Below are 16,438 nucleotides of genomic sequence, written 5' to 3'. Positions count from 1 at the left end.
TTGAAAGCCATAAACAAAAATACAAGGCTGGGGATATAGCTCAGAGGTAGAGTTAGAGTGTTTGCCTAGCATGAGCAAAGTCCTGGGTTTAAGCCTCAACTCTTAGGGAAAAAAAAAAAAGTCACCCATTTCCCTCTTCTGCTTCTATGTCTTCATACGGATTCATTTCCTTACCGTAAAAGCCGAAAGCACCAAGGTTCCTACCCTACCTCATCTCCTGTGTTGTTCAGGTGTGCTTCTATCTAATGCCCTCTGTCTGAATTACTGCAACCAAATCAGCACCATCTCATCTCCACCAAGTATTTGCTCAGATGCCACCTTCTCACCTCAATATCTACCTACTGTTTCTCTAATTAACCTCTTTCTCCCACTACTAGAATGTAAGCTCTGTGAAATTGAGGATTTTTGCCTTTTCTTTTTCTTCATACATGTATGCCAAGATTGATGTAAGCATATAATAAATAAATGCTGGAAGAAATAACATTTTTTTCCTTTTTGTTTCTCGAGACAGAGCTCTATATGCCTGTGCCTGCCTCCCAAGTGCTGGGATTAAAGGTGTACACCACCACCACCAGGCTGTGTGCACCATTCTTTTCTTTTTTATTATGGTACAAGTCTATCCATGACTGTCACTTATTACAGCAATTAAGTTTTCATTAACTAGGTCCCTGTGTGTTTTTCTTGAGTTAGATGGAATTGACGTCTATAGTAAGAATGCTCTTAGTTTCCTTACCAAGGGGATTCAACACACAATCCTCTGAACACTCCTCAACCTACACTTCATAGTTCCATTTGTTTCTGTGACATCATGGGAAGTAAATGAAATTCTATTCTACAGATTAAGAAACAAGCTTAGCACAATTAAAGCTCATGCCCAAAGTCACACAAATTAAAAACTCTGAATGCAGTTTTCTTTTTTGATTCCTGCAAAGTAATCATATGACATTCTAGTCTACTTTTATCCAAGTCATATAAATGTTCTTAAGTTCCCAAACAGAGGCTCTTAAGCCTCCCTTTCTTAGAACCAACACTAGATAAGTCTATGAATTTTATTAAATAAAGTTAGGATACCAAATTTCACATTTCCTACCACTAACAGATCTGTCTTATTCTTTAACAATTAGACCTGTGACTGTCCCCACATTTACAGACACTACTATTCTAATAATAGCGAGGGTTCTTAGAGATCATATTGCTAATGAAGGGGTCAGAGTTAGACCTTTTTTTAGAGTAGGAAATCAAGCAGAAAACAGTGTCAAAGAAAAAAGCTTGGCATATAAACATCAAAATACTTTCATTTAAAGGAAAAGATGAGCTCTGCACTAACACTTAGAATAGCATTAAATAGCACTAAATTAGTGGAAGAAGGCTGTCCAAAAAACAATACAAAAAGAACCAGAAATCTTGTTACCACTGTAAGTTCTAGAAAACAAGGGCAGGGGCTTGCCTCTAAGTACAGGGCCTACAGGCACCTAGGAACACAAGTGTCCTATGACTGTCAGAAAGTGTGGGCTACCCTTCAGGCCCCTAGGTTGCCAAACAAGGTAAAGTTGTAAACACTGCAAAATTTCAGAGAAGCTTAAAGTAAAACACATATGAATTCTGAATAACCCAGAACTTTGGGAAAGAAGTGGAAAAAAGAACCAGTCACAGAAGACAAATTGTCATTAGAAACTGTAGACCAGTAAGACTGATGTCTCAGGTACTTTACAGTTAGTGTATTGTACTGATTTACAAACATTCTTTTTTTCTTTTTTCTTTTTTGAGATAGGGTTTCTCTGTGTAGCCTTGGCTGTCCTGGACTTGCTTTGAAGACTAGGCTCGCCTTGAACTCACAGAGATCCTCCTGTCTCTGCCTCCCCAAGTGCTGGGACTATAGGCCTGTGCCACTATGCCCAGCCTTCACAGACATTCATATGTATGTATTCTTTTACCATGGGATAGTTGGGCATGCATATCTTTGGGATGCATTAATTAGAAAAGGCTTTCTATTCTGAGACAATTTTGCCAGGCTGTGAGAAGAGAAGCATCTAGGACTGCACAGCTTGAATGGATGAAACTGGAAGATCAACAGGAAGGTTTCAAAGACAAGTATGCAATAGAAATGGACCATATTACACTGCTCACTATTCAAGTGAAATAGAAACAGGCTTAAAAAACTCACCTGCGATATACAAATAGGGTCCCTTCTATATCAGTCTTCTCCTGTAACAGACAATAATTCTATTAGTTTTCCACTAATAATACAAAGCCAAATGGTGTCAGTGGAGAATAAATGCTTTAAGGCCAACTTGTTTTATTTATTGTGAAATCAATTGTGTTTGTGCGTGTTGTATGAATGCATACAGGGGTTTGTATTTAACTGTGTAGAGGCCAGCAGGCAACATCAGGTGACATTCCCTCTTCTTTTGAATTAGGGGGTCTCACCGGCCAGAAGCAGGGTGATTAAGCTAGGCTTGCTGGTCAGTGAGCCCCAGTGCTGTATCATAAGTGCAGGCAACTACATCCAGCTTTTTATGTGGGGCACCTCAGGTTTTCATGCTTGGGCCCCTTCATCCACTGAGCTATCTCCTACGCCTCCAAATTAATCACTTTTTTTTTTTTTTTTTTTTTTTTTTTTGGGGAAAGGGTTTTTGAGACAGGGTTTCTGTGTAGCCTTGGCTGTCCTGGACTCACTTTGTTGATCAGGCTGGCCTTGAACTCATGGCCATCCACTTGCCTTGCTGCTCATAGTGCTGGGATTAAAGGTGTGCACAACCATACCCAGCTCAAATGAATGACTTCTCAACAGGTAAAGCAAGTGACTTAAAACAAAACGACAACAAAAACTGTGTATCCATTTAATCCTATAGGTGTTTGGGCAAGTGTGTATGCAATGTCCAATCAACAATGTCTACGTCTGTAGCGCTTTTTTATTTTAACCAGTAAGGAAAATTAAGACCAAAACCCCCAAAGCAACAATAAAAGACCCACACACACAAAATTAGCTGTATTTTTTATTTTTAGTATTAAGTTTTTTTTCTTTAATTAAGAAAATGTGCATGTATGTTTTGTCAGCACTTAAGTCTGTGTAACGTATGTGTGACTGGAGCTCATTGAGGGCAGCAAAGGGCATTGGATCCTTTGGAATTGTTGTTTACAGATGGATATGAGCCATCATGTGGCTGCTGAAAATTGAACCAGGACCTCTGGAAGAGCAGCAAGTTAGCTGCTACTCAGCTGTCTTTCTAGATCCAGCTTTAATTTTGTAAAAGTTAAACCTTTCAACTAGGTATCTTAATGTTCCAGTCAAGGTATTGTGTATTGCAACTTAAAACAAAACAACAAACAAACTTTAACAGTCTATCAAAGTTTACAGAAAAAGAATGGAAACTTTCTTCCTTAAACTGATACTAGGATTTTGAACTCAGGGCCTGGGGCTTCTGATGCACAGCTGTGCCCCACTAAGCTAAACCCACATCCCTCAGGAAATTTTCTTGTAAGATACTTTGTTTCATCTCCGAAGAATTTAGGAATATTCTCATGAGTAACAAATTCTGTGGTTACCAGACACAAGTTATTATTTTTAGAACTTTGTTAGGAATCATGCTGAGAAACCATTCTGTGCCTTAGGAAAACTCGGCAAGTTTTTAAAATAAACACCTGAAAATTTGATTAAAAAATTGTAACTTGGGTTGGTAATACAGCCCAGCGGTAGAGGTTCAACGCCTGCCTAGCACCATGATGTCCTGGGTTTGATTTTCTGCACTGCAAGAAATAAAACCATGAGTATTCTTTCATTTGCTGTAACAGAGTATAGTCGGGTTTTAAGCACAAGTGTAGTGCTCCGACTTAAAAAAAAACAAAAACGAAAAAAGCATGAAGCTTTTTTATAGCTGAATGAATTATGAAGAGTCGATCAGAAGAAAATGAAAATCATGTAAGCAAAAACAATTACAGGTGCTTCAAATTGAGGCTAACCAGAGTCGTGATTAGGCAATGTAACTTTTGGAACTCCATGCCACTCACAAAATCTTCCAAAAAGAACTCAGATGTGGGCCAAAAAAGGTCATAACACCGGTCTCTATTCCCTGCAAACGGTCTCCAAAGGAATACAATTCTCACTGTAGTAGCCTTGTCTCTAACTTCCTTGAAATTTTTCCCAAACTCCGGAGATAGAGAGTAGTTCGATTAAAGCTGGACTAACTCTTGAAACTCATTTTAAAGCTTCAAATCTAAATAATCTCATTTAGGTCGACTGCGGGAGAGGGGGTGGATTTGTAATTAAGTACGTGTAATTTACCTAATAGTCCTCAAAGTCTCAAACACAGGTTTTCAGTCACTTAAAAAAATTAACTTGTTTCATATCCTGCCAATGCAACCTGTAAAGAAGGTAAATCACTCAAGTCCCCAGAACCGACCCCAAAGGACTGATCCTTCCTCATTCCTCCCCTCCCTCTGATTTCCCTGCTGTGTCTCTAGTCTACTTCTTCTGCTTCTTTCCTCCAATCCCGTTCACCCCCGTCACCCCTTTGGCTCTGGCCCAGGCTTTACAAGAGATTCTGGCCTTGCCTTAGCGGTCCTAGTCTCCTGCTTCACTTCCCCCACCCCCAATCCTAAGCTGCCTGCGCGGCCCCTTTAAGAGGCGGCAGCGGCCAGGCTGGCATCTGCCGTGGCTGGGCCTCACTCACCCACTGGTTGGCTTTGGGGCAGAAAGTGTACAGAGCGACCTGGCCCGTGAGGTCTGCGATGCTGGTGATATAGGGGTCGTGTTGTTTCAAGGCCGCCAGACTCATCTCTTGCCCAGCTCGACTCAACGACTCCATCTTGGATCCCGGAGCCGAGCCCCTCTGGCGGGGGCGGACTCGCGAACAGGAAAGTGCCATCCAGGCAAAGTTCCCCCAGCTCAGTCAGACTTCCACTTCCGCCAATCCGCCGGGCCTTGCGGAGGGTGGTACTTCAGCTATACTGCTCCGCCGCTCGCTCGCCCTGGGAGCCTGGTTCCGGTCTCCTTAGGGCCGCATCTGCCGGAAGGAGCTGGCGTCCGTACCTGCGCGGCGGAGGGAGGCGAGGAGTTAGCTAGTTAGTACGGATCCTGTCCTCCGGCAGGATCTGAGCCCCGTCCTCGAGCGCTCCGGCTCCTGCCAGTGGGGCCCGACCCCAGCATGGTACCCGTGTCGTGTTCCGGCGCAGAATCTAAATGCTGCTCTGGAAAAAAGGTCTCCTTGGACCGTTCAGAAAACTCAGAACAGGCGATTGCTACCTCTGACCTCAGACTGCAGCTTTACTGTTAACACTTGGGTGATTTTTTTGAAAGGAATGTTTCAAAGTAGCCAAGCTGGCCTGCTTAGAACTAACTACACAGTACTCGGTCTGTCCTTCGCTCGACTTTTTCCTCATCTGGGTTCCAGATATTTCCTTTGTTCTATAAAGACTCCCATTATTTAAAATGATAAGTATATCACTTAAAAGAAAAAGCAAACATTTATTGGATATCTTAAGGGGTCAGGTACTACTCCAAAGTAAAACAAAATGGCCAGCCTATTTTCACCGAGTTGCTTTACAAGCCAACGTTTTTCTTTTTTTCTTTTTCTTTTTTTGAAGACACCTCGGCGCAAATGAACATTTTTGACAGAACAAACTACACTTTCATCAAAATACCACAACACATTTGTATCGTTTATGGTTTTGCATCCCAAGATCATTTACCAATGGAAGGACAAACTTTACATTCTTTACAGAATCACGTGTGAAGCAAGTACAAAAGCAGGGAAAGCAACCTGTTACTCATTCACCCTTACCCCGTGTACACATTTATTGAACTTAGTAGTTCCCAGTTCCGAGCTTCCAGCTCTATTTTGGCTCTGGAGAAACTGAAAGCAAACAAATAACCCCACGCTGGACGATCCTCTTTGACTTCCAGAGGGCGGAGCTCTTAATTCCAGCTGAGCCAGAAAAGGGAGTGAAGAGACTCTAACCAGTTCAGAATGGTGAGCATGGCTCCGTCAGGCCTCCCCCTTCTCCCCGATTCCCTCTGCCTTGCTAAAACAAAACAAAACAACAACAACAACAAAAACCCCATCATTAGATTACATCTCTAAAGCTATCTATTCCCTATTTTGCCACTTCTTCCTCCTGAGGTTGACTACCAAGGTCCAGCTATCAAAATATTGAAGTCCAGCAACCAAAAGCCTCCTTTGGCTCACCTAACTAACATGTTCTACTAAAATTAAACCTCTCATCCTAACACGGGGTTTGCCATTTTACCTTTATAACTGTCGTTTACCCATGGGCCATGTCTGTCTCCTCTTTATCCAGAGAGTCAAATACTACCTATCTCCCTTACTCCTTTCCTCCCCTCCTTTTTTTCCCCGAACCTTGCCTTCTTCTGTCTCTGGTCTTTGTCTGTTATCCCTGCCCTCTGTCCCTCTGGGGCAAATAAATCTTCTTTGTGCTGAGAACATGGTCTTGGGATGTTTTGAGCTGACTTTTGAGGTTTACTACAGGTAGGACGGCTTCAAAGGAGGAAGGGAGGTTTGAACTTGTGCTTTGGATGAGTAGGTGTTCCTCGGGAAAGTAAAGTAAGGGCGGAGGCTTGCTTCACAGCCCAGTGGTGAGGTGGGAACCTACCATTTAACCGATGATTTAATTCAGACTCAAGGGGAAAAAAACAGTTGCTCAAAGTTTCCCAGTAGTCAGGGGGATTCTGGTATCAGAATCTTGGGATCCTTTGCTCCACATCTGGGCTGCCTTTCACTTGCTGGTGGAAGGCAGGAGCCTCATTACTTTCTGTACCGTCAGTTCCCTCTGTATGCTAATTTCGATGTTATTTAAACATTTCATTTATGGATGTGTATGTGTGCTGGTATAAGCTCATGCCAACATGTGTGTGCAAGGGCACCCATACAGGCCACAAGAGGGGCTGAGCCCTTTGGAGCTGATAAGCATTGCGAGCCTCTGGACCTGGGTTCTGGGATCTGGACTCAGTTCCTCGCGGTTGAGCTGTTGTGAGGTACCCATGCTCAGACATGGGTCCAAGCCAATAAAAGGTCTTTATTAGCTGGCTGACAACTACACCGGCATTTAGGATCCCAGGGTACCACTGAGTCTTTCTCAGGGTGAGCTTTTATTTACAAACAACATGTTCTGGATTGATATACTTCAGTTAACAAGAACAGCCAGCCAGAAGCGGAACTACAGAAGATAAGTAGCAGGGTTAATACATCTTGAGTCTTTCCCAGAACTATCTGGACTTTAATGAATTAGACCTTTGTTTTAGTTTTGGCAGGTGTTGCTGTCTATGTGCTGAGTTACAGCCTGAATAGTACTTCCATCATGGAGTCAGTTGTGCTAAGGTCTGGGGGTCTGCTAAAGTCTGGTGCTCTATTACAGAGCAGCAAGTACTCTTAACAGTGTAGCCATTTCTCCATCCCTTTTAAATTAGGTGCTAAACCCAGAGACACACCTGATATTGCCTTTAGGTTTCTTTTCCTTATGTAGATTTTTTTCTAAAATAATCCAAGATATTATGGGACTATCCCCCCATGCACAATTGAACTGTTGCTGTCTTAAAATCAGAGCAGTTGTGATCACCTATGAGACTGTCACAAGACTGGGGTCACTAAACACTCCCTTAGAGGGAAGGGAGGTCACAAGAGACCACCTGGGAGGCCTGGCAAAATCCCAAGGGAGGAACTCTTGGATAATTCCTCATCCATGCACCTGAAAGTAAGCAAATTAGACCTGGGGGGTGGGGACCACCATTTCTTTAGTCTGTTGTTTGTTCACTGTCTGGAGTAAACAGATGCTTATTCTTGACTCTCCGAGAAAATGCAACACCTTTTAATCCACTATTTTCGAGTAAGCAAGGCTAGACCAAACTTGTACAGGAATTTTAATTCAGCAACATGGCTGCTCTGGCAAAGGATTGCATCTAAAGACCTTCTAGGTCTATGTGATCCGGTTGGAATGCAGACATACCCTGGATCAAAGTGTGATCTGGCTGGGATACAGACATACCCTTAGTATACACCTTTAATCTCAAACAATGGAGGTAAGGTTGGTTTATAGAAGGAAGCAGCCATGTTTGAAAGTGATATCTAATTGAGGGGCAGACAAAGTGACAAAGACTTGACAGAATGAGCTGGTGATAGGATATGCCCAACTTTCGTAAGAACATACAGGAAAGAGAGACAGAGAGACAGAGACAGACAGAGACAGTTTTAAGTTTTACCTGGCCATTTTTACAGAGACAGATTGTAGAGTGAACACACTAGACACAAGTGAAGATAGGCAAGCCATAAAATGAGAAGGAGACAGAAAATTAGAACAGATTCTCAAAGTTAGTGTGAGGCCAAGCAGAGCAATTCAGTCAGAAGTGAGAGAAGCCAGTTTGAATCAATCAGCTTGGAGAGGAGTTTTGAGACAAGAACAACTGAGTTGAACCAGCCATCCTGAGTTCATAAAGGTTGAGCTTATTCAGCAGTAAGGTGAATACAATTACATCAGGCAAATAAAAGGTACATTTACACAAACTTTCATATTTTGGAATAGACAAAATGCTTTGTTTTTGAGATAAGGTCTTGCTGTGTGGCCCCAGCTAGCCTGAAACTCACCAGTTAGGCTAAGCTGGCTGGTGGGTGAGCCCTAGAGAGTGGGCTTAATATGCCTCCCGAGAGCCGAGAAAACAGATGTACCACCACACCTCACATTTTTACATGAGCTCTGGGGTTAGGATGGAGGTCATTATGAGTGTGGATTTTTATTGAGATACCTCTTCAGCCCTGTTATTATTTTTTTTAATGATTTATTTATTTATTTAATGTGCATTGGGGTGAGGGTGTCAGACAGCCTGGAACTGGAGTTATAGAGAGTTATGAACTGCCACGTGGGTGCTGGAGTTGAACCCTGGCCCTTTGGAAGAGCAGACAGTGTTCTTAACCACTGAGCCATCTCTCCAGCCCTTCAGCCCTGTTATTATTGTTATTATTATTTTGAGGCTTGCCTGGTCTTGAACATTATATATATATATGTATGCATCTCGGATTGATCTCAAATTTGTGGTCCTCCTGTCTCAGCCTCCTGAATGATGAGATTGAGATTACAAGTTTGTGCTTCCATACATGGATTCACTGATTTAAAAACTAAATAAAATTAATTTTTAAAAACCCTAAAAATGCAGTCAAACCCCCCCCCCATGCTTAGCTGTTTTGTGGTAAAGCATGAAACTTGACTGCATATGTTCAGTTTTAAGTGTCAAGATATTTTGCCACAGTAACCGGAAATGAAATTAGGACATTGCCATTAAAAATTATAGGGTCAAGGTGAGTGTAGTGGCGTGCAATTGTAGTTCCAGCCACTTAGAATTCTGAGACAATGCCATGTATGGTGGCACACACCTTTAATCCCAGCATTTGAGAGGCAGAGGCAGGAAGATCTTTGTGAATTTGAGCACCTGGTCTGCATAAGGTCTAATAGGATCTAATGCTCAGAGCATACGAGTTGAGCACTGTCTTTTAGTTCCAAATATAACATCTGTATAACTTTGTTGATGAATTATAGCTTTCTCAGTTTCCCAGTGTAAAATCCAGAGACCTTGCCGTACGGCTTGGGGGATACTGCTTTGTTTGATGTGCTTGTTCACAGGAGCATATGCATACCTTCCCTCCCTCCCCCAGCCCCTCGCTTGCCCTCTGTCTACCTCTATCTTTTCTCTCTTGCTGTTTTTCTTTCTGTGTTTTCCTCTCTGTGTGCCCCCAGATGTGTTCATGTTGTGGCAGGTGGATATGCATGCATGTGCGCGTGGGGGCCAGACGTAGAAGTCAGATGTCCTCCTCCGTTGCTCACTCTCTTATTTTTTGAGACAGGGTCTCTTAGTGAACCATGAGCTCTCGCTTTAGCTAGACTGGATGGCCACTGAAGCCCAGGGATCCTCCTTTCTCCCATCCCCAGTGCTGGGATGTAGACTCTTACCACATCCAGATATGTTCACTATTTACCTGTGATAAAAATCTGAGAAGAGAGAGTAATTTTAACTCTTATAAAACATTTACTTATCTCGACACCTGATTTAATGGCAGTAACATATTTTTACTCTTAGCTTGCATGCTTTCGAAGAGCAAACATACTATTTTTGACAACTTTCCCCACGTGTTTTTGTCTTTTTCTTTTTCCCTTTATCTTTCTCACCTCAGTCCCCTTGCTTAGAATTTCTAAGGTTTATTCTAGAAGTAGCTTTACTTCTGTTTTCATTTTTAAGAAGAGACCTGAAAGCTAACTTTCCCAAGGTCATATCGTGACTCATTTGCTGAGCTGGGATTGGTGTCTTTCAGCTCTGGTGTCCAGGTAGATCATGTGTCTTCTACTATTCTGTGTGGCTCACTCTTGAATTACACCGGCTGCACGTGAGTGAAACTTGTGCCGCTGTTCATTACTGATACCTGTTTTAACTCCTTTTGGATGATTAGTATCCAAGAGCTTGCAAGCTTATTATGAGGTTCAAAATTTAGTCCTTTCATGATATTTAAGAATAATTATTTAATTTCCTTTAAAGGTATTGAGCTTTTGTATTTTAAATATTTTATAAAGGTGTTTTGCTTTTTAATATTGGATTACCCATTGTTGTTTAGGCCGTTAATGATCTTCCCTCCTCAGATGCTAAAGTAGTTGGAACGATAGGTGTAAATATTGTTTTTATTTCCTCAGAAGAAGGGATGAGATTAGAGTCATACCCAAGCTTTACACATATAAATGGCTTGCGCTGAGCTTATAGTGTTTTCTATCTAACTAACCCTAGGCCTAGGCCTAGAAGCTTCTAGCCTCCATTCTATCTAAACTTTTGCAAGCCTGGACCTTGAAGGCTTCAGCTTCCAGCCTCTGTCTGTGAACCTAGGTCTAGAACGTTGTTAGCGTTTGAGACTTAATCCTGAATAAGCTCATCCTTTCTAGTTCTTTCTGAACTTTGGCTAGCTAGTTCAGCTCAGCTGTTCTGGCTCAAAACTCCTCAAACTGCCTTCTCTCTGCATCTGCCTGAATTGCTCTGCTTGGAAAAGCTGCCTTTGAACTCTATGAACTGAACTGCACAAACTCACTTGTACTCAATTTATTTGCGTACAGCCAAACTGTACTGTACTCCCAACCTCTACTGTACTGGTTCCACCAACTCTCTGCTCTCTCTCTGTGCTGTTCTTAAGTAGTTTCGCTTGCCTGTCTGTTCTCATGAGAGTTGGTGTACCGTATCTCTGACTCATTCTGTCAAATCTTTAACTTATCCATCACTTTGTCTCTCAATTGTAGTCATAGTTTGAGATTAAAGGTGTGTACTAAGGTTCCAGCTGGATCACACAGATGTGATTCCTTGTCAGAGCAGCCATATTGCTGGAATAAAATTTCTCTACGAAAGCATGTGTCACCATGCTCAGTTTATACAAGTTTTTTTTAAAGGTGCTAAGTGTTTTCTTACAGTTCTGATACATGAATTGATTTAGACTGGTGATTCTAGAGCAAAAATACACATTTTGGGACAGGTGAGATAGCTCAGTCTTAAAACCGTGAAAACCTGAGTTCCATTTCAGAACTTGAGTTAAAAAAAAATCCTGGCTCATGCTTATAATCCCAGTTCTAGGGAGGCAGAGACAGATAACTCCCTGGGGCTAGCTGACCCAACCAGTGAGGTGAGCTCTAGGTCATCGAAAGACCCTGTTTCAAAAAACAAGGTGAGGGTAATTCTCCTTTGAGAAGCCCACATCACATCTTGGTGTCTAACTTTCTCACTGAGTACCCCTTTTTTCTCTTAACCCCAGTGCTGAGAATCTGTATTGAAATTTCTTAAACAACAACCCTGTTTCAAAACAACAACAAACACAAGGCATATGGCACTTGGAGAAGTGCACCCCAAGTTGACTACTGACTTTGACACTCCATGTGCATTCTCACTACATTACATATATACACATACATGCACACACACACACACACACACACTCACACACACACTACACATGCTTTTTCCAGGAAGAAGGAAAGAAGACAGGGAAGCATTAGAACATCATTTACTTGATCCACTGGTTTCCAGACAAAACTACACTTACAGCATTTTTGATAATATTCTTGGGTAGAAAATTTTGTGCCTTTTACTGCCACTTAATCCAACATAAGGTGTTGGCCAACAGTATCACAGCAATGTTCCAAATGACAGCAAAGCAGACAATTGACAGACTGTCATCAAGGTGATTCATAGGTGTGTATAGGTACTGTTTTTAAAGAAATGAACCTCAAGGCATGAGGAAATTGGCTGACTTGCCTAGGGCAACCTTTCTTATCTTTTTCCATTGTGACGGGAAGCTTCTTTGGCTTAGGTGTGGCTCTATGACTGGATTCTGGCCAGTGGTCGTTAGAGGAAGGGGTATGTACAAATGCGGGCTTGGCTTTCAAGGGGCCCATGGCCTTCCACATTTCTTATTTCCTCTTCCTTCAGTGAGGGCAGGTGGCAATGGTGGGGCTATCAAGAACTGGTTAACATAGGAAGTAACGACTGTAGACTGAATCACCACATGGAGCTGCCTGCTTGGGGAGAGAAAATGTCATTCCCTGATTGTTCTATGAATAAAGGTAGGCCTTCCGGGTTGGAGGAATTGCTCATGTTGGGCTCTCTTTTTTACCCTAAAAAAGAAGTTATATTACTCAAGTTGTTTAGAAACTCAGCGTCACATTCCTGCTCTGACTGGGTGGTGGTGGCACATTCCTTTACTCCCAGCACTCAGGAGCCAGAGGCAGGCAGGTCTCTGAGTTCAGGACAGCCTGGTCTACAGAGTGAGTTCCAGGACAGCCAGGGCTACACAGAGAAACCCTGTCTCATCCCCCCACCCCAGAATAGAAATTAAGCATATGACTTACCAGAACATATTGCTTTGTACTTTGAAAATAAGTCAAAAATTTAAAAGAACTCCAGTCATACCTCTGCATTTACAATCAGTTGCAGCCACAAATTTGCAGGGTCACAAAGTGGCTAAAGAGAAAAAAAAATCTGACTACACCATTAAGCAATTGATTTTGCATTTGCATCATGAAGCAATTTGCTAAGCAAAGTGAGAGGTTGTCATTTAAAATTTGCTTTTCTGTGTCAATTCCACAGATACTCTCAGAACACCTTTAATTTTGTCTCTCCTTTCTTCTTAGACAAATTAAAATGTGTTTCTGAGTGAGCACAATAGGAAGAATCTGATTAAAGGTATCGCTTTGCTGTGCCAGTTCTGGAAACTGCAGGCCCCTTCGGTGACTTTGAGGCAGTGTCACCTATATTCTCTCTTCAGAGTCTTCTCTTGTGTCCCGAGTTTTATATTACCATTATTCATTTATCATTATTTGTTTTTCTAACAAAATTAATATGTTTTTTCATACATTTGTTTTTAATTTACTTAATGAGTTTTAACCTAAAGACTGATTGTCAGATCCAAGGCATTGACATGCTGTTGAATTCCTATGGATTGAATTTGCCCAGGAACTCAGATAAAGATGAATTATTTATCTTCAACATAGTCTACTACTCAGAGATAAAGCCACAGTTTCTCCTTCTTTAGGCACAACCATTCATATGATTTCTGGAATAACCATAGCTTGAATTAATTCATCCTAAGGGCTCAAGATTTAAAAAATTCTCTTTCTCTTTCACTTGCACTTACATAAATTAATGTGAAACAGGATATAGTAAAGCTCACTTTGGCTTACTGAAGTGATATAACTCAGTGGCATTATATCACAGCGGAAATAATATATGAAAAATCATTTGCTCATCTGTATGTTGCCTATAGCCTTGAACTTAAGGAAAAATACCTGTTTTAGAAGGAGATCTCAACATTTGTTTAATTAAGAGAAGGACATATATTATGCTTTGCCACCCAATAATCACTGACTTAAAATATAATAGGATAACCAATTTTTCTTGCACAATAAAATTAACGCTACTGTGATAAGAGACAGAAGTAGGTCAGGTGTGGTCCTCTTTACATTGCTCAAGAACAGAAGAAGGATTAAAAATGTATATGTTACCTCCTAGAAGCAATGATCTGGGCAGAACTGTAATGAAATACCTGGTCTCTTGTGTCGCCCCGTGCTTCTCTGCACCTCCCTCTTTGTGACTGCATTAGCTGGATGCCTTTGCAAGCTCTAGAAACTGTTAACAAAGATGAAGATTTGCAACCACCAAGAAAAGTTTTGCTGAAAAATTAGAAGCACATGGTGTAGAAGGTAATGTTACTGTGTAAAATATTCCAGCAGACAAAACTAGCAACATTTCTTCATGAAAGAGCTTTATTGAGTTTGGAAAATTCACTTGTTAATGTATGTTTCTTTAACTTTTTAGACATTTCTCAGTCTTTTATTTATCTTTTGAAGAATGTTTTTAAAGCACATTTATTTCTTTAATGTTGAAAGTAAACATAAGAGAACTGTTTAGTAGTATATGCAGTTTTATCTTAAGAAATTTGGGGGAACTGGAGTTTCTTATCTGTAAATGTTTAGACATTGTGTCTGAAGAATTGTTGATCTAAATGGGTGCTTTCCTATAGAGAAATTGTTCTCATTTTCAGTGACTCGGTTTCCTATCTCTTTGCGGTGATGGCCTCTCGGTGTTCAATAATGAAGCTCAGGAGAACATACAAAGTTTTGAACCTTTCATCTGTCTGGTTGAGCTAAATTTCTATTGAGCACTGAGGCTTGAGTGGAAAAAATGCCCATCCATAGTTCATACTAATAGAACATACACAAAATTTGCTCTTATTTTAAAATTCTTTGTTTGTATGTATGTGTTGTGAGTGTGTGCCGTGTGTGTGCAGCTGTGCCTGTGGAGACCAGAGGTCAGTACTGGATTTCTGTACTGACTGTCTGTCACTCTTTACCTTGTTCTCTGAGATGGGATCGCTCACTGAACCTCACACTCACTGACTGACTGGAGTGGTTGGTCAGCGAGCACCTCTTTACCCCACAGTCTCCATTCTCTGTCCCTCGGTGCTGGGATTACAGCATACCACCAAGCCTGGCTTTTTGCGCAACAGCTGAGGTTGTCATGCTTGTACCCACTGATTTTTTGGGGGGGGCACTACTGGAGATTGAACCTATGGCCTCACATGCTAGGCACTCTTTCCTCTAAGCTATATCTTAGTCCTATGTAAATAAAATTCTGAAACTCTTGAGGTACAACTCTTGGTAGAAAGGCCCCCAAGACACCTGCCATACCACAGAGGCCGAGTCCTGTGCCTTCTACTTGTTGGACACAGATCAGCAGAACTGGCTCGACAGGTAAACTTTGGCTGTTTTGAGACAGAGCCTTACTCTGGACTTTAGGTTGGCCTGGAACTCACTCTACAGTCTAGGCTGTTTTTGAACTTGAAATGCTCTTGCTGTCTCAGCTTCCTGTGTGCTGAGAGTACAGCCAGGAGCCACCATGCTCAGCTGCAGACAGGTTATTTTAATGTTGTACTTTGCCATGCCTTCTCAAAAGGAGCAAGGAGTCTTTCAGCTTCCCATAGGTACTGGCTTCTTTTTGAGGTTTGACTAGCATTTTCTCTGATAAGAATAGGAAGGTCTTTTAAAAATACATCACTGACTATTAAAAGATCCACTGTTTGGATTTTTGTCTTTCCATCAAAACAGTTTTCAGAAGTAAAGTTGATTCATTTTTATCTTTCTTTTTAAGGCTTCTGGAAGGTTAACCTATTAGCATGATGAAAATGTTCTCCCTTAAGCCTCTTTTATTAGGGTTCTAATAAATCCCAATTTTTTAAGGGTTCTAATCCCATCCATGAGGATCTGCAGCCATGACCTTATCACCTCTCAGATCCCCCTCTCTACACATCACTGCTTTGGGGACTAAGTTTTGTTTGAGAGAGGATGTTACTATGTAGCCTTGGCTGGCCTGGAACTTACAAGGTAGACCAAGCTGGCCTCCAATGCACAGAGTTTCACCTGCCTCTGCCTCTGGGATGGAGGGTGTGCACCACCACATCTGGAAGGATTAAGTTTTAATTTAGAAATTTTGAGAAACAAAATCTTTCAGATCACAGTAAGCCTACACGTATCATATCTACCTAGTTTTCGGGGCTGAGTGAACAAAGCAAATTGCCCACGGAGCAGTCGGCTACAGCCACGGTGGCTGCCTCTTCATCTTCCGCTTTGGGGTTGGTTATCTGTCTCGTAAAACAATTATGAAGAGAAAATAGCATTTTGAAGGTAGAGGGAAAGACACAGACCTGGTGCTCCTTTCGATTTCTACATAGGTTTTGAATCGGTTTGATTTAAAACCGTCACCATGATACACTTGCATGTACTAAATTGCTAATTTTAAACCCCAAATCCCCAATATCTTTATAGACTTCAGACTGGGCAGTCTAAAAGGACAAAAGGGTTACCCTGCTTGTATTTCTGGAGGTCCATTTCAGAGCAAAACATAGATGCTCTTTGGGGT

General features: G+C 41.6%; 1 protein-coding gene across 4 annotated transcripts in view; it reads right to left on the bottom strand.

The window, feature by feature from the left end:
* Positions 1-4,855, bottom strand: part of Dcp1a (decapping mRNA 1A) — a 52,256-nt gene extending 47,401 nt beyond the window's left edge. For 3 of the 4 annotated variants that reach the window (XM_055612227.1, XM_055612228.1, XM_055612229.1), the window contains exons 1-2: positions 4,671-4,838; positions 2,165-2,205 (exon numbers count right to left, since the gene is read on the bottom strand). In XM_055612227.1, coding sequence (XP_055468202.1) covers positions 2,165-2,205; positions 4,671-4,805 — 176 coding nt within the window. In that variant the 5' untranslated portion in view covers positions 4,806-4,838. Of the gene's footprint in view, positions 1-2,164; positions 2,206-4,670 lie in introns of all 4 variants that reach the window. The other variant, XM_055612226.1, reaches the window with a different exon arrangement.
* Positions 4,856-16,438: the final 11,583 nt, after the last annotated feature.

Source organism: Psammomys obesus, unplaced genomic scaffold (genome assembly GCF_907164565.1).
Source record: "Psammomys obesus unplaced genomic scaffold, mPsaObe1.curated_primary_1811, whole genome shotgun sequence".
Taxonomy (NCBI): domain Eukaryota; kingdom Metazoa; phylum Chordata; class Mammalia; order Rodentia; family Muridae; genus Psammomys; species Psammomys obesus.
The sequence above is the reverse complement of the archived record's forward strand: the minus strand, read 5'-3'. Positions and strand labels throughout refer to the sequence as shown.